This window comes from Engraulis encrasicolus, chromosome 8 (assembly GCF_034702125.1).
Source record: "Engraulis encrasicolus isolate BLACKSEA-1 chromosome 8, IST_EnEncr_1.0, whole genome shotgun sequence".
Classification (NCBI taxonomy): domain Eukaryota; kingdom Metazoa; phylum Chordata; class Actinopteri; order Clupeiformes; family Engraulidae; genus Engraulis; species Engraulis encrasicolus.
Window position 1 is genome coordinate 30,096,863 of NC_085864.1, and position 23,990 is coordinate 30,120,852.

Here is a 23,990-nt window from a genome sequence, read left to right on the forward strand (position 1 = left end):
AGCAACGCTGAAGGTGTTGCGTCACTAGGAGGGCGTGGCCTGGCTAGCATTGACCCTCCTCCCTTGGTTTTGCTACTGGTTGTTTGTTTCCTGACAAAGTGGAAGGAGTTCCGTATTTTTACGGAGCTCAGAAACGATATTTGTATTGCTCCTGGCCTGACTAGAAGCAACACTGAAGGTGTTGCTTCACTAGGAGGGTGTGGCATGTCTAGCATTATACAGTAGGAACCACTTGTGTTTTTTTCCAATTCCATGTGCATACCATGCAACCTAATGACACGTCCAGTGTGTTTCGAGCTCGACCTTGCGAGGAGCAATCATAGTACAGTCAAGAAAACATGTTACAAAATCAATGGCTCCCTCTGTACAATATGCCCATATGCAGCTCCAGGGCCCTAAATAAACCGTTTTCACCACCAGCCAAAATGACTGGTAGATGTTAATCTTACTAGCCAAACACACACTTTCTAATGGCTAAACGTGGCTAGTAAGTTGGTCTTTTCTACCAGCCAAACTGATATTTCACCAGCATTTGGCTGGTTGGTTAGTATTCATTTATAGCCCTGTGCGGCTCATTCAGTAAAAGTCACAAAAGGCATTGGAATGTACAGCATCACAGGACAAAAGCTTCATGTTCGCTGTACTTGTGGTATTTTTTCCCCATTGTGTGCTGGCAAGACAACCACATGTTGCCTGTCTTCTGTAAAGCACAAGATGGCTCCTGGAAACTTGCACTACCCTACTTCCCCTGATAAACCAGACGTTTGCTTTGGCTTCAACGTACCATCCTGCCCCCAGAGATCATAACAGCAGAGCATGCTGGAGTGCAGAGGGAGTGGCTATAGTGTGTGTGTGTGTCTGTGTGTCTGTGTCTGTCTGTCTGTTTGTCTTTCTGTGTGTGTGTGTGTGTGTGTGTGTGTCTGTTTATCTGTGCACGCAGAAGTGCGTGTGTGTGTATGTGCGCAGACGTGGATGCATGTGTGTGCGTGCATGCATGCATGCATTCGTGTGTGTGCATGCATTAGTGTGCGTTTCCATGTGTGCGTGTGCGTGCATGCATGCGTGTGTGTTCGGAGACCCCAAAGCGCAGCCAGCCAGCCAGTCCCTAGTGGAGTCAGGACCAGCTGCCGCTGTGGGGTGTGTGTGTGTGTGTGTGTCTGTCTGTCAGTCAGTCAGGCGGTGTGGTGTGGTGTGGGCCGTCAGTGTGTCTGCAGCAGCCTCTCCAGAGACAGAGACACAGACCAACCGACTGGCCGACCGCCTTTAGATTCCTCTCCTCTCTCTCCGCAGCTCCACAGCGGTGTTATTGTGGATCTTGGTCCCACTCAAACAGCCCTGTTGTTGAATAAAACAAGAGGCTCAACCCAAAAAAAATCATTGATAATGATACTCTCATTCCTTGGCTTTTTTTTGTTGGTTCATGGATAGGATTTGGGTGCATGGGAGGACAGCCCGTGTGAGGGCCTTGTTGCCAAGGAAGATTTTGCTAATCGTGTGTTTGCTTATAATAGTTCTGATTTCAGATTTGAGATTAGATTGGCTTGATTATAATTGTGTTGGCTTTGACAGTCACATTTGTAGTATGTCATTTAACATGTACCGGCACATGTAGCAGAAGTGTACAGCATTGGTGCCAGACAACAGAACCCTTTAGTCACTGTGCCCATTGTCCCTCAGTACATCATTATTTTTGATCCCAGAACACAAATCACGACGCAAGAAGGCATTTTCTCCCCTGCCTGCCTGTGCCAAACCTGGCAGCGATAATTTGTCAACGTGTGTGAGCGAGCAACAACCTTTCTCGGTCGCCACCAGCCCGAACCGACCAATGGGCAGGGGCCTCCCCGGGACCGAGCCAGCCAATCAGACGGCCTTATCTCTTTTTGCCTGGTCCTTATCTGATGGCTTCCGTCTGCGGAATGCAACAGTGGCACAATGGGTAGAATAAACACTGTGCAGCCGCGGCCATCGAGTAAACACACCAGGCCTTATCAGCAGCGGGGACCTGAGCCTCTATAACAGGCACTGCTTTTGTATTCTGGGTGTGTTTTTTTTTCTTCTTTTTCTTCTTCTCTCTCTCTCTCTCTCACTCGCTGACTCGCTGACTCTCTCTCTCTCTCTCTCTCTCTCTCTCTCTCTCTCTCTCTCTCTCTCTCTCTCTCACTTTCTTTCCTTTTTCAGGCCAGGGCTGTAAAAAGGGTTGGTGTAGTGGTGTTGAAAGAGAGAGGGAGAGGAGAGAGGGAGGGAGGGCTAGGCCCTAGTACGCCCCTCAGCCAAAATGGCCTCTTTTCAGTTTACACAAGGATAGCAGCTACACAAAAGAAGATGCATGGGCCCATCCTAGGGCAACGGACAGCTGGAAAGATTAAATCTGCCATTTGAGCGAGGGCATGAGAGCGGCATAGAGGGAGAGGGATGGAGAACTCTGCCAGGAATCCACATTTCTTGTCGTTCACCGGAGGTATCATTTCAAAGATAGGAAGCGTCACTTTCACGTAAAACTCATTCACACTTTCCAGGTGGTGACAACAAGCTCTTCATTACCCCATGGGAGAGGCATTTCTTCTTCAACAGAGCAACAGTCTTATGACAGCTAACTCGTGCCTCATTGAAAATTGGGAGAAAAAAAAAATGTGTCTTTCAGGAGAGAGCATTCGTGGTGAATATGCACAGGAGAGCAGGGGCGGTGGGGGAGAGAGTTTGGAATCAGGAGAGGGAGGGGGCAGCTGATTTGAGTAACATCAGGAGTTACTCAGTCATCTGCCAAAGATTCTCTTCTCCCTCTTTCTTTTCCTTTTAGGGCTGAAAGCAAAAACCAACGGCTCTTGGTGAAAGATTGATTTTAAAAAAAGTCCGCCCTGTGCATTCACATTTAATGTGATGCATTCAATGAAGACGTGTATGTGTGATTTTTTTGTTATCTGTTTGTCTGCCAAGGTGAATATTATTGTTAGAGTTTTCCGCAGGCAATGCAGAGTACTTTATTTTTACACAGTGTGAATATATCTGCTAACTGCTTGCCGTGCAAGACGTTCAGGTCCCAACTCCACTTTTTTTTGGCATGCATGCCCTTTTTTTAGGGTTGCCGGGCAGCCAAGTTCTTGCAGCAGGGTCTGCTATCAGATTGTATGCGGTTTAATCCATTTCACCAGTAAAGTGCGGGAGTTTATAGTTCCGCTTCATTCAAGAAAGGAGGATGGCGGTGGTGGGGCAAAAATAAAATTGCTAAAAAAAAATTGGAACACTCAAGCTGTCATTTTGCTGCCACCCTATGGTCATGTGAGATACTGCAAGAAGATTTTGTCAAAAGGGGAAGTTTATACAGTATAAAACTCAGTTATGCAGATTTGTTGATGCATATGCTTTTTTCTTACATATTTTGATATAGATGTTTCTTCATATGTGATTGTACAGGGCACTGTGTGCATAAAAGTCTAGAGGCGCTCTGCACCTGTGTGAGGTCGTTAATTGAAGACTCCCAAAGCAAAATGTAAACAAACGATGACTCAGAATGACAAAGTTCAGAGGAGTTCTAGCCGAGCGTATCAGCCACCCTCCTCCTTGGTTTAAAATAAAACTTCCACACGCACGGCACATGCAGCCATGTGGCGGCGATGGGACACACGACAGGCACACTCCTAACAGCAACACACACACACACACACACACACACACACACACACACACACACACACACACACACACACACACACACACACACACACACACACACACTTTTGGCCCAATCTTTGTTTGTGGCCCGTCCTTTGAAGAGAAGCGGTGCTCTCACTGTGCCTTCTCCATGGTCCCCTCTCCTCACACTGTGCTGAAGCTGTGAGCCTGAAACATGGGCTCATGGGGACTGGTGGCCCGCTGAGACACGGGAGAAGGATGAAAAGCAGCTCTCTGTCTTTTTGCATCTGTCCGACCCCTGCACTACCTATATACACCGCATTTCACATTATTACGCAAATGACATTTTTTGCCGTTTTCCTAAATAATCAATAGAAATGACAGTCGTCATAATTTTCAAGTAATCGGCCATTAGAGTACAATTCAAAAGTTTTTGAATGAACCTTCCAATGATAACGGTATTTTTTTAAATAACAAAAAACTTAAAATGCCCAAAATGCTCTGTTCCAAATTATTACGCAAAACAGTTTTGTAGTGTTGTAATACAAATGTCTTTCTTTTTTTCCCATTTACATCAAAACAGTTGGCATTTGGTAGCCTCGCGAGCCATCCTACGTACTTCCGCCAAAGGTTTGGCTCCACCATTGTAGTCTGGCCGTGCTTCTCTGTGGAGTGCCCGGAGCAGTAGAATTTTGATCGCAACGCCCCCCCAGAAAACAGCCAATAATCGCATACACCCCCCACGTGGGGACGAAAGGGGGAGGACGCTCTTGACAATGACGTACACATCTGCGCCAGAGCCATTGGTCTGCGCTATGTTGTTGTTGAGTAACTGCCAGCGATTGGGTGAGAGGTGTCCAATAATTTCAAACCATAACTGAGTGCTAACTTCCTGCTTCCTACAATCGCTTCAGAGCAAACAAATGCCAGACCATGAATACGAAATGAAATGGTAGTATTATGGGATGGTCAGGACCAGGCTAGGCATTTGGTACCTTCTAAATTACATTTCGATGTTCAAAACTTGGTCATAAGCTGTAACTGGAATGCTGCGTTTAACATTGAAGTCAATGGCAGGGCATTGCATGGGAGTTATGGAAGCCTAGATATCCTTGATGCTTTGCTCTCAGCTGTTTTTGTTTGTTTGGTCTGGTGACCCACACTTCACTCTTCAATATACCCGTAGATTTCCATGCCACGTGTAGGTGCTTTGGAGGTGATGACATTCTAACTCACCAGACATAGCATCCCATTCATTTTCAATGGGGTTTTATGTCTGGTGCGTTAGAATGTCATCACCTCAAAAGCACCTAAACGTGGCATGGAAATCTACGGGTATAGTGACGAGTGAAGTGTGGGTCACCAGACCAAACAAACAAAAACAGCTGAGAGCAAAGCATCAAGGATATCTGGGCTTCCATAACTCCCATGCAATGCCCTACCATTGACTTCAATGTTAATCGCAGCACTCCAGTTACTAAGACAAAGAGCTTATCACCAAGTATTGAACATTGAAATGTAATTTAGAAGGTACCAAATTCCAACTGTTTTGAGGTAAATGGGAAAAAAAGAAAGAAATTTGGATTACAACACTACAAAACTATTTTGCGTAATAATGTGGAACAGAGCATTTAAAGTTTTTTATTATTTTAAAAAATACCGTTATCATTGGCAGGTTCATTCAAAAACTTTTAAATTGTACTCTAATGGCTGATGACTTGAAAATTATGAAGACTGTCATTTGTATTGATTATTTGGGGAAACAGCGAAAAATGTCATTTGCATAATAATGTGGAATGCGGTGTAGCCACATAGACACTTGCATCTGTAGAGAATGAATGAGTCTCTCTCTCTCTCTCTCTCTCGCTCGCTCGCTCGCTCGCTCTCTCTCTCTCTCTCCCTCTCTCTCTCTCTCTCTCTCTCTCTCTCTCTTTCTGTCCCTGGGTCAAAGACGTCCAAAAAGGAATTGTCATTCAGTGTAACAAATACCTTCTGCTGACTGTAACTGTAAGAAACATGAGTCTTTTTATTTTATTTTTTTCCAGTGAATTCATGAAAGCCTCGGCTGTCATCCATTCACTTGAAACAATTTAAAAATCATGTTTTTTTTACAGTTACAGTCAGCAGAAGGTATCCGTTACACTGAATGACAATTCCTTTTTGGACGTCTTTGACCCCTCTACACTATGGCAGCTGGACGACTGTACTGTACTGTTCTGTACTACTTTGTTGTCATGGAGCCATTTTATATCCCAGTCGCGTGCTTGCTTTGATACTAATGCACATATCATGTACAGTGTGTAGGGCTGGGTTCAAAAGATCGATCTGCGATCAAATATCGATACACGATTGAAAATTGCGATATCGATTCACAACTTTGTGTATCGATCTTTTGCCGATGATTATAGGCGCTATTTTCTCAACCACATCATGTACTGTAGCTCTCTTTCACATTCATGTAGGCTACATGCACAAATACACACAGCCTGTTCAAGTAGTACCAGAATCGGATCGTGACCTTCTGGATAGGAATCGAATCGATCCAGGAAATTTGGATCGATTCCCAGTGTACAGTGTACCACCAGTGTATCACAGTGAAGTGCTCAGGTCCATATAAAACAGGATTTCCCCCAGCACTGTATTGCTAAGGCAGCCACCTTGACAAGAAAAACATACCACCTTGACTAGGTCCCCTGAAAAGATAAAGATTTCATGTTGTGAATGTAATTTCTTAAGTTGCTTAACCAAAAAACATATACTTTTAACTAACAAAAAATCTGCAGGGAAACACTGTAAAATGTTGGGGTTTACAGAGTAAAGGACTGGAGTATGAAGTACACTGTACCTTTGCACTATTACAGAGCCAATGCCTTTTATATTTATATTTAAGTGTGATGTTATTTATATAAAAACAAGGCCTCCCGTCAATTCGGTGACAGTATTGCTATGTGTTTATGGCACACTGATTTCACTATGTTGAAAAATATCTGAGGTGTGTACTTGCTTGTTCTAATGCTCATATTTTCGAGCTGACCTAATGTAACACTTCTCAATGGCTCCCTCTGTGTCTTTGTGTGTGTGTGTGTGTGCGTGTGTGTGTGCGTGTGTGTGTGTGTGTGTGTGTGTGTGTGTGTGTGTGTAGGACGACATGAGTGACTCGTTGCGCGACTACACCAACCTGCCCGAGGCGGCCCCTCTGCTGACTATCCTGGACATGTCGGCCCGCGCCAAGTACGTGCGCGACGTGGAGGAGATCACCCCCGCCGTGGTGGAGCAGTTTGTCAACGACTTCCTGGCCGAGAAGCTCAAGCCGGAACCTATTTAACCCAGCACAGAGTGAGATGAGATGGAACAGAGAACGGGGCGCTAGACACACACAAAAACATCCAACCTCCCTCACGTCAGACAACTGCCACTGATGCAACCTTGTCCACTTGTCCCATATACCCGTTGACGCCCCACACCCACGTGACGCCTCACACATCCCCCTCATGCCCAATGATGCCCCTTGTCCACTTGTCTACATATCCCGTGCTCAATGATGTCCCTTGTCCACCTTCCTTGTCCCCTTGCTTGTCCCCTGCCAAATGATGTCCCATGGCCACTTGATGTGTCCCATATCCAATGAACTCCTTTGTCCACTTGCCCCATGCCCAATGGCGTCCATTACCAACCTGCAATCATTCTAATTCCCAATTTCCCTGGCCCCCAAGTTAACTATCATGACCTGTGCTCCTCCAGACTGTTAAAGAGGCAAACATTTTTTTCATCCCTTCCAGAGTTTTAACCAGTCCTCTCTCTACTTTATTCCTGTGGTGCCTTGCGTGTAATAAATTAAAGGATAACTTCTGCCAATTTCGACAAGCAGTTGTAATGCTCACACTACCCTCGACTTATCAGTACCTGAGATTTTTTTTTCAGCCTTTTCCGAGATCCTCGAGATCTTCGTCATTGTAATGGGTGCAGCTTGTTTACATTTCAAAAAAATATCTGTATTTATTCCCAATAGCATCCAAAAGGTTATGCAACATCAGTAGACAACCAGCAAACAGCGATACCTTTTGGGATAATATTTGGAGTAGGTTTTTCATGTAAACAGAGGCTGCCCCCATTACAATAGCTTAGATCTCTGAAAGGGCTGAGCCAGAAAATGCACCATCACCAGCAGTTACTGGCAAGTCAAGGGTAACGTGAGCAATACAACAGCATATTGAAATTGGCAGAAGTTCTCCTTTAATGATAGATCCCATCTGAGTCAAGTACAAATATCGCCCTTTGTTTGGTTTTTCCCCCTTCTCCTGTTCTATCCTTCTGTTTGCGCCTCTTTCTTGCCTGGTGTTTCCTTATGAGAAATGCTTGTTGATATCCCCCACACAAACAAAGACTGAACGGACTTGAATTTCAGTTTATGCATATGTGCTTTGGCTTTTTCTTTTTTAAATCAATGTGACTTTTTTGTTTTCTTCTTATTTTACATGTGTCCAGAGAAAGAATAAAATGATTGCAACAGATTTTAAGTTGATAGCTGTGTTATATAAATATTGTGCAAAAACTTTCTTAAAAAAACAAAGAACAAAATAGTATTCTCTCTCCAGAATGTACTTCCGCTTTTTGAAATGCTGCACCTGATATGACTGTGCTAGTTGCTTCTCATTACAAGTGGTCATCATGTATTCACAAATGTTATCATAAAAATTCAGGTTATTTTTTGTTATATTTTTTACCATTTCAAATATAATTTGCATTTCCTATTTGTTGACATAACGGCTATTTTAAACTTAACCCATGTGCGTCATCATCATCATCGTGTCTTGAAACTTGTGTGGGTGCTCGGTGAAGGTTGAAGTCATCACAAGGACAGATCGATCAGAGAATGGACATTATCCTTTGTTTACTTAAAGGTTTTATTTAAAGGTCCAGTATGTATTTTTTCAGTGGTTTATTTCCAGAATTTATAGTGCTCATTCACAAATGTCATGTTTTTCATGACTTGGAGATTTATGTTTTTCTACCACTATCGCTTCTGTCTCCAGTATGGCTTGGAAATGTACACTTTTCACAAATGTAAGTCGGCCATTTTGAATGTTCAGTCCTGAATGCATTTGGCTGCCAAACCCACTCTTTTCAGACCAGTAAATATTAGTTTGAGTATTCATGAAAAAGATCAATATTGTGATTGGGCAGCATACATTTTGAAAATAAACTTCTAAAATTCTAACACACTTCACCTTTAAGGAAAGACACAATTTTATTTTATGGTTTCATCAGAGTAACTAATGACTAGTCATTGATTCATCTCCCAGCTGCTTCGTCTCCAAGTAACATTCAATAGTACTACCACAGACCTATATCTGTGAGTACTACACAATAGTCTCCATTAGCGTCTGCCAGTCAGATATTCATTGTAGATGTAGGCGCCCCCTGCTGGTTGGATTAAAAAAACACCAGTCGGAGAGGCGGTGATGTACAAAATGTTCAATTTATATATTGTGTTTATTGTGATTATTTTAAACTGTTGTTATACCTGGCCTCCAATGGCTCGTCTTGAGCCTCGATTTTGTTTAATAAAAGTCAACTCAAGCACACAGAGTTCCTTTTTGTATGACCTCGCTCGTCTTCACAAAAGCTCCAGCTGATCTCCATCTTTGAGACATCAAGTAAACACAGACAAGGAGAGACCTGTTAGTGCATGCTTGTCCCTCATCAGTGCAGTCAACTCCCCCTTGCTATCTGCTAGACCTGGGATGGATCTGTCAACAGAACAAGATGTCTTGATTATACCTCACTGTTAGTGATGAGGTAAAATGTGTGGCACAGCCTTGAGGGCGCAATTCCTGTCAGATAACTACTATAAAAGATTTACCACCATGTAATTTGTCATGATAATTATGTGCAACTGTAATGCCACGCATTCAGATGGAAAATCCTCGTAGAACATTTTTCTGAGTGATGCCATAACATTTAATTTCCTAGTGTAATGTGTTGAGTCATTTTGCCCGTGGATATGTTTGACAAGATAGTAACATAGCTGAATCCAGTTCAATTTAACATGTAAGAAACAAGACATGAGAAGAAATGTCCAGTCCAATAAGAAAAGTGCTTGTAAATTGACCCAGTTGGCACCTCTAGCCCGCCCATAAAACTGCACGTTTTACCCCCCCCAAATGCTCCACCCGTGGTCGTGCAGTGCCAATCACTGCCAGTCATTAGGCATATTAATTAGCCACTACATGCAGCGGGTGGAGCAAACATGGGGGAAAACAATCGTTTTCATGAGCGGGCCCAGAGGAGCCGACTGGGTCAATACTAGTGTGTAGTTTTTAGTTCCTGACTCTCCTGCCAGATCTTTCAGCACCAGCCCCCTTCGTCATCATCATGAGAAGTTGCCTCCTGCCTTCGAACAGCAGGATGCTGGCCGCCATGGCCGAGTTCAAGCTGTCCACGCCGTGGGCCAGGGGCACGTAGAGCCGGCGGCCGTCCGTCTGCTCGGCCAGCTGCAGCGACTCCAGACTCAGCCCGTGCGTCTCTCCTCCGATGACCAGCGCGGTGCTCCTCTGGGCCCAGGGCTGGTGGTACAGCCTGGGCTCCACCTGGGGCAGCTCGTCCACCTCCTCCACGTCAGAGTCACTGTTGCTCTCCGAGTCCGAATCACTGTAGTCCAGCTGAGAGTGCTGTTGCAGCTGCCGCTTCTCCCTTCTACCGCTCACCCAGCCATAGTCACTTGGCTTGGCCAGCTCCTTGGGCTCTTGGTGGTTGTCGACGATGACGCTGTCTCTGGCAGGGCTGGTGCTGTTGTTATCAGCCACGTGCACGGTCACGTCACTGGGTAAGTGGTGGGAGATGTCCTCCCAGCTCAGGCTGGGGATGATGGGGATTCGGAAGTGGGCGCCCATGGCAGCTCGTAACACCTTAGGCTCCCAGGTGTCCACACAACCTGCGGTGACAACAGAGGCATCAGCAGAGCAAAGTCAGACATATCAATACAAACACACAACAGTAGGGGGTGCTGTAGCGCAGTGAGCCACGACATCCGTCCTGTATGGGCTGCATTGCCCACGGGGACCCAGGTTCGAGGCTGACCTGGGAACTTGACTTCCCAACCTTACCACACCTCTCGGCTTCACTTGATGTAATCTCTCAAACTGTCCTATTGGAATTAAGGCCTTTAAGGCCCAAAGAATACGTTTAACAATACATTAATTATTTTTCAAAAAAAACACAATTAATTGTTTCTTATACTCTAAATCAATAACACAGTTGCCTTAGGAAGAATGTAACAAGAAATTCGTAATGTACTCAAACTCCCTTCAGTGAGCAGACAAACTAGTCACCGACAGAGATTGGAGGTTGAGGTTTGCTCTTGCATGGTGTCTGACTGCAGTTACTACTGGTCAGAGTAACACAGAATTCGTCCATGCTTACATCAGTCATTTTGCACTTGTGGCAGGACATGAATGACTGATAGAGGTAGAGACTTTCAGATTTCACTTCAGACTGGATTCGAACCCACAACCTCTTGCTTAGTAGGTTAACGTCTTGTCAATGCGCCACAGCGCCCCCACATTCCAGTGTGGTTGTAAAGTTAAGTTGTCAACATTACCTTTGGAAAGAAGAACGCTGTCACATCCAGCAGCAGCAGCGCATCGAAGGATGGTACCCAAGTTACCAGGGTCGCGGATGTTGTCGCAAATCAGGGACATTGGCACTGACTGGCCTCGTTTTTCCTTCGGAAAAGACAGCTTCTGCACATCGGGTCTTGTGAATATGGCTAAATGCAAAAACAAGAAAGTAGGCCTAATTATATAAAAATCAAATCTGTAAATGGTATGGTGTTTCTGGACAAGCAACACAAACGAAACTAACCTATAACTCCTTGGGGGGCAATGACCTCAGACCATTTCTTTATTTCTTCAAACTTGACTTTGACCAGGCTTGCTCGCTGAAGTTTGTCCATAGGCAGTTCAGTTAGTCGCTCGACGGAGCTGAAGAACACCGTCTGGGGCTTGGCTCCGGCTGCCAATGCGTCGCAGATCAGACGTTTGCCCTCCAGAAGAATCTTGCCCTGGTGCTCCCTGTACGTTCTGGAGCGTGCAATAGTAACCAGCTTTCTGAAAGGTGAGGGGTAGTGGTTAACATCATTGAGTTGACATCGCCCCCGGAATCCCTAAAAAAGTATACCATGCAACACACCCTTTGATACGCCAAGAGATCAGAACATGTTCATTCAACAACACAGAATTGGTGCACTTCTGCAGACAGTTTTGCTATGTGAGAGTCAACAAGCCGATCACTTACGACAGTCGTTTGTCATCGGGCTTGGCTCTGTCAAACCGTAATCCATCCACCATTGTAACACTATTTGAGAGCAACTCATTGCTTTTCTTCGGCGTTTTGCTGAGTTGCAGATCATTTTCTCGGGAATGGAAACGTGTGGCATTGAAGTTTTCGCTCTCATCTTTCCTAGTTGTCCTGGCGTGCAACTCGTCTTTCTGGCGACTAGGAGGTTGAGGAGTTTTAACCAGTCTCTCTTCTTTTCCATCCGGATGGATCACTTTTACCGGTCTCCTCTTAAGTCCTCGTACATATCGCTTTGTTATTATGAGAGGATTACCTTGGGCATTCGCTAAACTCGGACTTTGTCCGAATCTCAGGACGAGGCCCACGCTCCTCACGAAGGCTGCCATGTTTGTTAGTATGTGCACTGTGCACGTGACCTAATGGCCAAGACCACGTTCGTAGTGTGGGGAGGTTCTTACTTTGTATGGCAGTCAAACAAATGCAATATATTGCAAATGTATATTTTTGTGCAAATATATCTGTCATTTCTTTGTAAAAAAAAATCACACATTATGGATTTAAAAGCCATCAATTGCTGTATCTTGCTTAAATGGTTCTGCACATTTGATCTCTTGCTCCAAAAGTGGTACTTTCTCTCCAAAATGATAACGGAGCAATCGATTGTTAGGCTGTGTAAGTCGATTGAGGAAGGAGGATAGACGAGTGAACATCAGGGCTGTCTTACATAAAGTCTGCTATTCTCTTTATCCTGTGCAGTAGGTAGAAATCATGTCATTAAGGCGTGCATTACATTTTGTCTTCAAAGTAGGGGATAGGGGAAAAACGGCTACTTTTTATCGTGAGGTTCTTGGAATGAAGGTATGTCTGCAGAATGTTGTTGCCTAATTCTCCTATCTTCTCGGCTCTCCTCGTCCTCTTTTGTTTACAGATGATGCTTTTGATGCTGATAATGAGTAAACATAGTATGAGTTTTTAGAACATGTGTGAAGTACTGTTAGCCGCCACCGTGACGTTTTTATTGCTTACTATCTTATCAGATCTTGCGCCATGAAGAGTTTGAAGAAGGCTGCAAAGCAACTTGCAATGGGTAAGTGAACTAGAGCTGTGTCAAAGTAAAAGTGCTGTTATTTTGCATTCTCATATGCATGAATGGCTGGTTTTGCAGACCATATGACGGAAAATGGAGCAAAACAATGGTGGGCTTTGGGCCAGAGGATGAACACTTTGTGGCAGAGCTGACATACAATTATGGGGTTGGAGAATACCGCCTTGGCAATGACTTCCTGGTGAGTATTAAGAGTATCAATCTCTGTTGCATGCATTATAAATCTAAAGACTCAAGTTGTTAGCAACTGGAATTCTTCTTGACGCTTAAAGGATAACTTCCGTCAATTTTGACATGCAGTTGTAGTGCTCACACTACCCTGGACTTGTCAGTACCTGAGGTGCCCCCCCCTTCAGCCTTTTCCGAGATCCTGGTCATTGTAATGGGGGCAGCTGTTTGTTTACATTTCAAATTTTTTTTTATTCCCAAAAGCAGACAACTAGAAAACAGCGGTACCATTTGGGAAAATATTTGGAGTAGGCCTATGTTAAAAATGTTAACGAACGCTGCCCCCATTAGAATAGCTCATATCTCAGAAAGGGCTGAGCCGAAAAATGTGGTATCACCGGGTACTGACAAGTCAAGGGTAGCTTAAGCAATACAACAGCATATTGAAATTGACTGAAGTGGTCCTTTAAGTGTTTAGATAACGTGACCGGGATGGATGAGAATCTTTCCTGACACTTACTTACTTACATACATAATGACCTATGCCTTTTATTTCTGAAACTGAATTGGGAGGGCACCTTCATATTACATTTCTTTTCAAACAGGGCCTTACCCTTCAGTCCAGCAAAGCGGTTAGTAATGCCAAAAGGATAGGCTGGCCTCTAAAAGAGATGGGAGAAGGTCTTTATCTGGCCGAAGCACCAGGCGGATACCACTTTTACTTACTGGATAAAGAACAGCCACAAACTGGTGAGTAGTAGGCCTATACTCGAGTCTGAATTTCACCCGACATAGAGTAGTTGTAAATTCTAGTTCACAAAATATGCTATTGTGGATATTCCACTACGAAACTGTGTGATATGGTATAACTGTTGTATTGCTGTATAGTTGTTGTATTATCTCTGACAACTGCAAATACTGAACTGCATTATGTAATATTTTGGGTACCAAATTATTTAAATCCTGCAAAAAAACTGTAGTTGTCATGTAAATCTTTACAATAGGGCTTTGCAAATTCATGTGTGCTTACTGAATTACAGATCCCGTTCGAAAGGTGTGTTTAGCTGTATCAGACCTCCAGCGCTCCGTGCATTACTGGTCTTCCCTCTTGGGCATGAGTGTCGTGGAAAAGGATGAGTCCAAGAAAACTGTCTTGATGGGCTTTTCAGACAGCCAGGTCAGTTCACTGTAATAAGATGTTTATAAGCAGAAGGTCTTGAGTGCATTTACAAGTAGAGTTATTATTTCGCCACAACCCTCTACTACAGTACTTCCATTTAATATTGAAGGTAGATCCGTATTTTGTCTGCTTCTATATGCATTGGCAGAACATAGCAAAAAAACTATACGTGTATTACTGTTTACTCTTTATTGCAGTGCAAGCTGGAGTTGAGGGACATTGGTGGAACAGTGGACCATGGTACAGCCTTTGGCAGGATAGCATTCTCATGCCCACGTGAACAGGTAAGAGGCCATTCTCCACATATCGAGTGGCTACTCGTTCATTCAAACATTGAACCATTAATGCCCTCCTGTACACAAACATTTAGTTATCATTACTGTTGATTACCAGAACATCACTATTGATCAGCAGTTATGACTTTTGTTATGATTTGGGAAGATGAGGTCACTTTGATTGTAAAACATGTTGATCTAATGATGAATAAATTGACCTCAATCTTGGGCATTTCAGAAATACATTGAAGTCCTTGAGTATGACTTGTAATAAATCCACATCTTCTCATGTAGTTGCCAGATATTGAAGCTCTTATGAAGAAGGAGAACCAGAAAATCCTCACTCCCCTTGTAAGCCTGGACACTCCTGGAAAAGCTACTGTGGAAGTTGTGATTTTGGGTGATCCGGTCAGTTTCTTTTCAAACCTGTGGATTCGCGAGTCTTGGTCCTGCCGTTGTTATAATATAATATGGAAATAGACTAATTATATATGCTGTATGTACAGATAAATTAATTATTGTATTAACATAACATTTCTATGTATGATTCACAGGATTGTCATGAGATCTGTTTTGTTGGAGATGAAGCATTTCGGGAGCTCTCCATGATGGACCCCAATGGAAATGACTTGTTGGATAAGGTAATTGGTTATGAACCAGGCATTCATGGGCAAGCAGTTAGGGAGCTGGGCTTGTAGCCAGTAGGTTGACAGTTAGTGACAGTTCCTGACACCTTAGAGTGGGAGGAGTGAATATATTACCCGGTGCTCTGCTCTCCCTCGTCCTCTTCCATGACCCTTGTGATACTTGTTCAGCTTCCCCATTGCAAAGATGATGAGGCATAAATGCAAGTTCATTGTATTCATTGTGTGCTGTGGTATGCTGTGTGTCTGCAGTCAGACTGTATTTTTCTGATTAAATGTTTTTGGTGGGTTTTTTTTACAGGCTATGGCTGAGGACAAGAGTGACGAATGGTTTGCGAAGAATAAAAAACAGAAGGCCTCAGCCTAAGATGCCCACGGCCTGCTGAATCTTAATTTCAACACTAATGAAGACCTGCAAATAAGCTGTTTTCATTTTTGCCCCAAGCACTTTTTCTATTCTAATTTAATATACAGTCATTGGATCACCTTTTTGTTGTACCACACATTTGTTATTTGGTTTTCATGAGAAAGATTATCCTTATTATTAAGGCGGATCATCTCTCTCATAAATTGCAAGCCTTCACAGTCAATTACATGGACCACTTCTGTATTTTCCTCAATAAAAGTACCACATCATTCTTATGAAAAATTACACAGGGATCTATGTGTGTGGTTATTATTTATTTGTTAATTACTCATGAAGAACTGACTACATTGTAAACCCCAAATCTTGCCAAAACGGTACTAAAAGAACACCATCATCCTTGTTTTTACATAACTCTGTAATAGCCTAGTTATTATACAATTCCATACACAATATTCTGCTACTGTAACCGGCCATTTTCCTTGCATCCCCCATCATGCATACATTTACAAAGCCATATTCTAGTCTTTCATTTCGCAGACTATCGAATTGCACGTTTACCATTAAAATACAGTACAGTGCAATACAAGACAAACAGGCCAATCGTAAAAACTCCTCGATACCTTATGGTCGGCCCTTGCTGCGATGTTGACCAGCAGTAAGTATTCCAAGAGTTTTGACAACAGTCCACCCAATTCAGGATGCAGCTATGCTGCAACAGGATGACAGCTGTTTAACTTTGGGTGAATTTTCCACAGTTAGCATGTCTTTAAGACTAAAATAACCGACCACGACTTTACACGAAATCAGTAGAGATACCAGCAGTTTTACTTTAAACGTATTAGATGTGTCTCCAATGTTGTCGAGTCAGATATGTTGTTAGCGCACTGTTAGCTCGTCGGTATTTTGAAGAACTTGGCAGCTATTAATTTGAGGTTGTTACACCCATTGAAACGCTGTGATTCATGTGAGGCGTGGCATTTGAGTGTAGCTTTTGAGACGTGGTAGTAGTGCAATTTGTTGGCAGAAACGATTCAGTTTAAAGAATTAGGGGAAACAGACTTGAACATAATGTTCAGGGTCGGATAGACGATGCTAGCAATAGCTAACTAGTTAGCCATTAGTGTGAAATAAAGAACATTTAGTTGTCAGCATCAGTCGTTTGGTCACTGTAAGTGTCCGTTTAATATTTGGCTATTGTATTGCTTTTCTCTATACATTTTAGCATCCAGGTGCCACATATCTTCACCTGTTAAGTTGAGCGTTCGCGCTGTTAACCTGTGAAGTTTCAGCTGCTGTACGGAACTGTTTGCTCTAACATTGCCCATTCGTTTAGGACGGTCAGCAATGCACTTTATTGTGTTGTCGATTGTATTGCAACTTCATTTTGTTTTTCATTGATCGTTAAAAAGCACAATGTAAACGCTCAAAGGGGTTTTTAGTCCGTGATACCCCCTGTCCCCGCAAATGCAGATGGTGGGGATTTAAATTGCCTACATAACAGGGTTTCATTTATTGCATACGAGGCCAGTGACACCTGTGTCACCGGTATTCTTCTGCACTTGAAAGGCCGCTTACTGACTTTTCAAGAAGCCATAGATGTCTACAGTCTGGATGTAACGTCACCTTTCCACCACTACCCAGAAGAATGTCTGCTCTGTGGATTGCACTGCTGGCATTTTTGGTTCTGGCAATCTTGTCCATCATTTTCTTCAGGTAGGCTAAGTAGTTTGTCTTTGTGTTTTACTGTATAGCATGGATCTGGAATTACAAATTGACCCCCTCCAACTGCAACGCAATATTTTGGGCTGGGCAGCGTTTTTGTTTACACAAAATAAATGGCTACATCACACTTAGAGAAGAACCTAATCTTTCCTCTAGATTTTCTCCAAGCTCATGTACGGTATTTCTGTTGCAGACTTACTGAGGAGGCAATGTTTGCCATTTAAATGACTTGCATTGTGTCCAAGCCGTTTTGTTTACACAAGTGAAGTGAAGTTGAAATCTGAGTCTAGTGCTTATGTTGGATGTGGCATTAGTCAGAGGACTGTGGCTGGCAGTTGGCACCATTACATTATGACTTGTGTTTCACTGCTACATGGTGCCTTTCATCCTGTTTGTGGTGGTTCTCATTTCTCTCTTCCCCTCTGTACTTATCTCTCTTCCTCTCTTGATGTCCCCTTTTCTTTCTTTCTTTCTTTCTTTCTTTCTTTCTTTCTTTCTTTCTTTCTTTCTTTCTTTCTTTCTTTCTTTCTTTCTTTCTTTCTTTCTTTCTTTCTTTCTTTCTTTCTTTCCCCCCAACCCCCCTCTCTCTCCTCTAATAGATGGACAGTGTGCAGCCTGGCTGTGCGTATTTGTGCAAAAGTGTTGAATGCTGAGCTGAAGATCAAGTCAGTGGGCCTGTTCTCTGTGAGGGGAATCAGCTTGCAGTTCCAGCCTCAGCATACACTGGTAGGTGACTGGGCTGACAGCTAAGTTTGGGTGTCTCAATGGTTTCCACCAGAGCCATACAGAGGGGAGAGTTACGCGATTGGTTAAAGGAGAAGTCCAGTTTTTTGAACATTAAGGCCATTTTCTGAATGGTCTGCAATATTTTAAAGTCCCCCTCACCGTTTATTTCATGTTTGCTGCACTCTCTGTTATTTGGCTGATTTGGATTTTATCTCAACCAGCTTTAGAATGGCCGTCTATGGGCACCTGCAACTCTGTTCTTAAAATCACCTTAAACATTTGTTTTTGGAAGTCTACAGCTCTCAAAGTGGTTAGGGGTGTTCACTAGCAGTCCCTAACAAGTGTCAAGGCAAAATATGGCTTCTGTCATTTTTTATTTGCCATTTTGTGAAAGAAAGTGAAAGTGAAAGTGAAACTTAACTTACAAATTGCTACATAAAACACACATAAAACACGACAGATGCCATATTTCGCTACAAAAATTGTTAAGGAACACCAGTGAATACTGCTGAACACTTGGTGAGTTGCATATTCTTGAAAACAAATGTTAAAGGTGATTTTAAGAACAGAGTTGCAGGTGCCCATAGACGGCCATTCTAAAGCTGGTTGAGATCAAATCCAAATAAGCCAAATAACAGACACTGCAGCAAACATGAAATAAACGGTGAGGAGGGTTCTAAAACATTGCAGACCACTCAGAAAATGGCCTTAATGTTCAAAAAACTGGACTTCTCCTTTAAATTGCAGCCCCACCTTTCAACGAGATAAGGTCGTGCCTAAAGCGGCTGTCTTCCCATAGACTCAACATAGAACCACCACATTAACAGCCAAAAATAAGGACTAACGAACTATACTGCAGGGTAATCACCACAAATATGTAAACTATCATCTGTCTCGGTGGTGATAATCACAACAGTTTTACCATCGGTGATGTTTATCTGAAGTTATTACTACGAACGGCAAGTCTTGTCATATTCCCTGCATTGCATCGCATTGCATTTGCTGTGTGCTACGCCCACTACTAGGCACTAACATTCGCAACGCTGACCAGTACTGAGAAGCTAAAACAGCTAATTTTGCTAATGAGGAAGTCGGCCCTAGCACACAGCGGAGATTGCCTGACTCTGTCCCCTGTATGGCTCAGGTTTCCACTGGACCGTAGGTGAGACACATGTTGATGAACGGAAATACTGTTGTGCTCTGTCATGGTGGTATCGGTACTCCTCACTACTATTGTGCCACTATTGATCTACAAGTTTTTTTATTTTTTTTTTTTTTTTTTTATTGCAATAAAGAGGATGACAAAGACATGACATAACAGTAAGGCACACAAGGTCAGGTAAACATAGTAACATTGAACAAATTTGGATTAGGTTACATTACACAAGTCTAATTAGAAACAAAAAAATAATAAAATAGACAATAAACAAACAAACAAGAGGAATAAATTAAAGAATATTCAAAAGTCTGTAATTTTTCTTATTGTTGACAAGCTTCAGGGAGTTGAGAAGAGAAGACATTTCTAAAATGAAAACTATAAAGAAGGGTTGCATTTTTTTCCACTTTTGTTTATGAATAAAATTATTGTTGGCATGTAAAAGAAAGAAATTTCACTAAAAATTCAAAAGAAGGGTCATTTGTGTATTCATAGTAAAAGAAAATGTCTTTAAGACTGAAAACCTTAAAGGTCTGCTGTTGAAAAAAGATATAAAACTAAGGTCATGCAAGAAAGCGTTTCACTATGTTACACAGTCAAAAAATTAAATGTACAAGGGTTTCATCAACATTATTACAAAGGAGCAATTTGAACTTAAGTCTGTGTATTTGGAAATAAATACATTTGTGGGGTAAATCTTATGGGTGAGATATTGAAATGAGTTTTCCTACCTTTATTTTATTCGTAATGGCAATATTTTGATGAGGTAGTAACAAGCCTTCTTCCAATATTATGTCTTGAACTAAAGGATTCCAAAAAAAATTCCCTCCTATCAGAGAGTGATTCTGGCCCCTTTGTTGACAGCGATTTAGTATATGGTTGTACATTTTTATCACAATTTTTTTTCCAGTTATGTTAATTGCCGTTTATTACTTGTTTTAATGAGGAGAGGATTAGGATGGAGTAAAATTGGGTATAAGATATATAGGACTTCTATAATTAGAAGCGGCTAAACCTTTGAGGGATTGCCTTTATAACTGTTTGAAATTGAGAAAGGGTATAGGATAAAAGAAAGCGTGGTGCAGAAACTGTTTCATCATACGTTCAAGAAAGGTACTGAATCATCAAATAGAGAGAAAATTGCAATTATGCAATGCCAATAGGTTCAAACCAATATTGCGGTAAAAAAGTTTTGCTTCTTACAGTGATATCAGAGTTGTTCCATATAAATACTTTATGGGGGGAGATGTTAAGGACAAAGCACATTTCCAAGCAAATAGGCATTGATTAGGAATTGCTATAGAGGAAGAGTAGCTTAGAAGGGGAAAAGTTGAATTATAAAAGAAAGACCACCTAATTTGAATATGTGATTAGGGATAAAGAACCAAGTGAGTTAAAAGGCATCTCCGAATCCATCCAGGTCCTGCAAGGAGCTAATTGTGTTGGAGAGTCATTAATACTTCTAGTCTAAACCATCTGAGACCTCAATTAGCTTTTACAATCTCCAAATGCCAAATCCTGAAAGATTTGCTTCTTTAACTGATTGTTTTATTTCTCCAAAAGGTAAAAGGGAAAACAAATTGTGCGATATGTTTTATCTGCTTTAGGAAAGCAACACTCTACCAAAATATAATAAGACCGTTGCACGTTAAGAAAGACCAGGAATTAAATATGTTCTAAGATTGGCTTTTAGGAATTAAATATGTTTCCTGCGAAATTTAAAATCCTCTCTTATCTTGGTATCCTTAGTTATTTGTATACCTAAATATAAATGAGTAAGTTTAAACTGGGTTTGTTTACTGGGATGTTATACAATACTGTATCATTGCAGACCTGTAGGGGTAATATTTCACATTTTGAAACATTCAATTTCAGGCCTGAAGCATCAGAAAACTGTGCCACTATTGATCTACAAGTATCACTTGTTTTCGGTGTATTCTCTCCACATGCTTATTACCGTTCAAACTCTGCCCCCAGGAAATTGACAAAATATGGATCTCCTGCAAACTCTTCAACCAAGACTTGCCGTAAGTATTTCAGTTCTTTAACTAAAGTCTCAATTCAATACATCAGTAATTTACGCTGCATATCAGTAGGCCGAGTGAACAACAACAACAACTGTATTTGAATTGCACGATGAACCCGTTAAGACACAGCATTATAAATTTGCTGTTACCAGAATGGCAATGACCAAGTCGTAGTGCATTACTAAAATAGTGTATTGTAGTACTATGGTACTTGACTATTACAGCGTGCCACTGGAGGTACGTCGTGCATTAAGGAGCTTAATTCAAACCTGCTGCTCAATGTGCTTTCGAAAATGGAAGGAAACCGAACAGGAATGGCAGATTTTGAAGGGTGTTTTCTTGTTTGCCTTTAGGAGGTACTTGGCCCTGTGTGTGGGGGAGACACGGGTGCGCATCGATCTCCTGGAACCCATGAGGCCTCGGCCACCACGGAGCCCCGAGAAAGACAAAGAGAAGGAGGAGGGCAGACTGGCCCTCAGTCCCTCCACTCTACACTTCCTCTCTCAGGTGAACCAGCCAGCCCACACACCTGCATATTATCTCTCTCACTTTTCTCCCTGTCGCCCTCTCTCTCTCTCTCTGTCTCTCTCTCTCTGTCTCTCTCGCTCTCGCTCTCTCTCTCTCTTTCACTTGCTCTTTTCACTCTCTCTCACTTGCTGCCCAGTGATTGAAGACACGGTCATCGGACACCTTGCAGATCCATGGCTATTGTTGGATTGTGTGTCTGATGAATTGCACCTGTAGCTGTACAAATGACCTTTTCAGTGGCTTCATACACACAAGCAATATCATTTCTTCCCTTTTTTAAATTCCATTTTGTTCTCAACTCTGAATGAAATGAAGTCATGTAAGTATGGCTATTTACAGCATTTAGATATGATTTGATTTGAGTAAATGCTAGCCTGTCAAGCCAGACTATAACATGAAAATGTAGTCTGGCACGGCACCATTCATGAAGTGGTGGAACCAACAGTTAAAAAAAAAAAAAAAAAGCTTAAAATGTTGAATTTAAAGTAGAGACTTCAGCACAGCTGTGTTGTGGCTGTACTGAGATGTCCCCAAGACCTCTACACAAAAAAAACAGGAAAAAAACAGATCCACACCAATAGTGTTATTATGACTGAAGGACAGGTGTTATGACTAAAGGACAGGTGTTATGACTGAATGACAGGTGTTGTGACTGAAGTTAGAGATGATGTGTCCTTATGGATTTTCCCCTATGGTGCGGTGCTAGACCAACTCACCAGGCAAAACACATTTTCTGTTGATAGACGGCCTTGTCTAGTTTACCAGTCTTAGTAATCAAGATAATGCAATAATCTGAATCAAATCTGGTTTCTGTTTGCATGTGATCCTTCAGTGCCACTCTTACCCTTGGCATCTACTGTGTGTCTATCTGCTCTTCTCAGGTGCTATCCCTCCATATCAACTCCATTAATGTGATGGTGTTAAACCTGGCCCTCTCCGAGTCCCTGTGGCACATGACCACCACGGGAATCACACTGCTGCTCGACCACCAGGCCAAGAGGTGACTCATTTGTTGTACTTTTATTGTGAAATTTGATGTGCCTGTGAGCCCCACAGGTTTCCGAATGGAACTTGATTGGAACCTTGTTATTTGTGGTCACATTGTTGAATGTTGACACTGTCTTTAACTCTTTTATTTACTTTGACACATTTTAGCCTGGAGCGACATATACGCTGCATTCAGGCTCCCAAACAGGGCTTAGATTAAAATGGGTTAAAGGTGAGGTTGCAGCATGCATGGCATGACTGTGTTTCTTTGAAAGTGATTTCATTAACATTTTCCTATGTCTCATTAGGTTGGCCTGGGATTTCTCAGTGGGACAGCTTAGCAGCAAAGTGTTGAAAAGCAGCCGATTGGTAAGTCTCAATCCCTATGTTTACATGACTATTACAATTCTGAATTAGTAATACAGAATTAAATAGTTCTGTCGAGTTCCCTTTGATCTTTTATTTAATTCCGAATTGTGAAGTGTTTACATGACGTTTTCAAAGTGGAATTAAGCTTAATTCAAAGTCGGTTAATTCGGCATTATATGTCCCATGTAAACATAGCCATTGTCTCCATGTTGTTTATTTGTGTTTGCGCTATATTTCAGTTTTATGCATGTGTGTGTGTTTTACTAATATCGTCTTTCATTATTGTATTTTGTGTGTGTGTGCTCCGTTCTCAGCAGGACACGTGTCTGGCGGAGGTGTCCCTCAGTCTGTCAGTGCTGGGGGACATCAGCCTACCGGAGCTGCGGCCTGGTCGCCTGGAGCTCAGCGTACGCACGCTATTGGCTGAGCTACACGAGGGACTGTTCCTGAGTCAGCTGCTGCCGCCTTCCCAAACCAGCCCAGCAGACGCCAGCCTCGCCTTAACTGGTGAGGGAACAGTGCTACCCATTCTAGTGTTCTAGAGAATACACTACAGTAATATGATTTACTCCAATTTGACACTGAAATCGGATGATGTAATGCTGAATGCATCTATTCCTTTGCATTTGCAAAACATACGTCAATGATGGTCAATAGAACACATGTGCTATTTATACCAGTTTGTGTGAACTGTGAGTTTATATCCTGTCAGACCACACCGCAACAACATCAGTACAACACATTTGACAGATGTCATACCTTCAACCATCATACTTTGTACCAACATAAATTGGACACAGGCCTG

The 23,990-nt window shown here is 42.4% G+C and overlaps 4 protein-coding genes and 1 non-coding gene across 6 annotated transcripts in view; 3 read left to right on the forward strand and 2 right to left on the reverse strand.

Annotated features, from left to right (window-relative positions):
* The window catches only part of nxn (nucleoredoxin), a 120,440-nt gene extending 112,296 nt beyond the window's left edge, over positions 1 to 8,144 (forward strand). Inside the window, exon 8 of the mRNA XM_063205419.1 lies at positions 6,776 to 8,144. Within this exon, the coding sequence (XP_063061489.1) occupies positions 6,776 to 6,958 (183 nt within the window). The 3' untranslated portion in view covers positions 6,959 to 8,144. The remainder of the gene's footprint in view (positions 1 to 6,775) is intronic.
* On the reverse strand, positions 7,917 to 12,317 carry mrm3a (mitochondrial rRNA methyltransferase 3a). Its single transcript, XM_063205418.1, has 4 exons — positions 11,929 to 12,317; positions 11,497 to 11,741; positions 11,234 to 11,401; positions 7,917 to 10,567 (listed from the first exon to the last, which is right to left on the reverse strand). Exons 1-4 carry the CDS (start codon positions 12,315 to 12,317, stop codon positions 9,954 to 9,956), a joined length of 1,416 nt encoding a protein of 471 aa, XP_063061488.1. The 3' UTR covers positions 7,917 to 9,953.
* On the reverse strand, positions 10,922 to 11,051 carry LOC134454849 (small nucleolar RNA SNORA15). Its single transcript, XR_010035915.1, has one exon. It is a non-coding gene; the product is annotated as a small nucleolar RNA SNORA15 (small nucleolar RNA).
* A 279-nt stretch (positions 12,318 to 12,596) lies between the features above and the next one.
* On the forward strand, positions 12,597 to 15,955 carry glod4 (glyoxalase domain containing 4). The gene is made up of 9 exons (XM_063205420.1): positions 12,597 to 12,789; positions 12,969 to 13,018; positions 13,097 to 13,217; positions 13,810 to 13,954; positions 14,245 to 14,381; positions 14,582 to 14,668; positions 14,954 to 15,067; positions 15,214 to 15,300; positions 15,605 to 15,955. Exons 1-9 carry the CDS (start codon positions 12,700 to 12,702, stop codon positions 15,668 to 15,670), a joined length of 897 nt encoding a protein of 298 aa, XP_063061490.1. The 5' UTR covers positions 12,597 to 12,699; the 3' UTR covers positions 15,671 to 15,955.
* A 403-nt stretch (positions 15,956 to 16,358) lies between these two features.
* The window catches only part of LOC134454446 (bridge-like lipid transfer protein family member 2), a 50,114-nt gene continuing 42,482 nt past the window's right edge, over positions 16,359 to 23,990 (forward strand). For both annotated transcript variants that reach the window (XM_063205440.1, XM_063205441.1), the window contains exons 1-7: positions 16,359 to 17,383; positions 17,992 to 18,118; positions 21,252 to 21,301; positions 21,655 to 21,808; positions 22,711 to 22,829; positions 23,125 to 23,185; positions 23,500 to 23,692. In XM_063205440.1, the coding sequence (XP_063061510.1) occupies positions 17,316 to 17,383; positions 17,992 to 18,118; positions 21,252 to 21,301; positions 21,655 to 21,808; positions 22,711 to 22,829; positions 23,125 to 23,185; positions 23,500 to 23,692 (772 nt within the window). In that variant the 5' untranslated portion in view covers positions 16,359 to 17,315. The remainder of the gene's footprint in view (positions 17,384 to 17,991; positions 18,119 to 21,251; positions 21,302 to 21,654; positions 21,809 to 22,710; positions 22,830 to 23,124; positions 23,186 to 23,499; positions 23,693 to 23,990) is intronic.

Bases quoted from the DNA above. Each gene is read 5' to 3' on its own strand.
- mrm3a (XM_063205418.1), bottom strand. From the start codon at position 12,317: ATGGCAGCCTTCGTGAGGAGCGTGGGCCTCGTCCTGAGATTCGGACAA. The intron at 11,742-11,928 runs GTAAGTGATCGG...CTCACCTTTCAG, and splicing joins CCCGATGACAAACGACTGTC to AAAGCTGGTTACTATTGCAC. The intron at 11,402-11,496 runs GTTAGTTTCGTT...TTTTGCATTTAG, and splicing joins TGCCCCCCAAGGAGTTATAG to CCATATTCACAAGACCCGAT.
- glod4 (XM_063205420.1), top strand. From the start codon at position 12,700: ATGTCATTAAGGCGTGCATTACATTTTGTCTTCAAAGTAGGGGATAGG. The intron at 13,955-14,244 runs GTGAGTAGTAGG...ACTGAATTACAG, and splicing joins TAAAGAACAGCCACAAACTG to ATCCCGTTCGAAAGGTGTGT. The intron at 14,382-14,581 runs GTCAGTTCACTG...TCTTTATTGCAG, and splicing joins TGGGCTTTTCAGACAGCCAG to TGCAAGCTGGAGTTGAGGGA.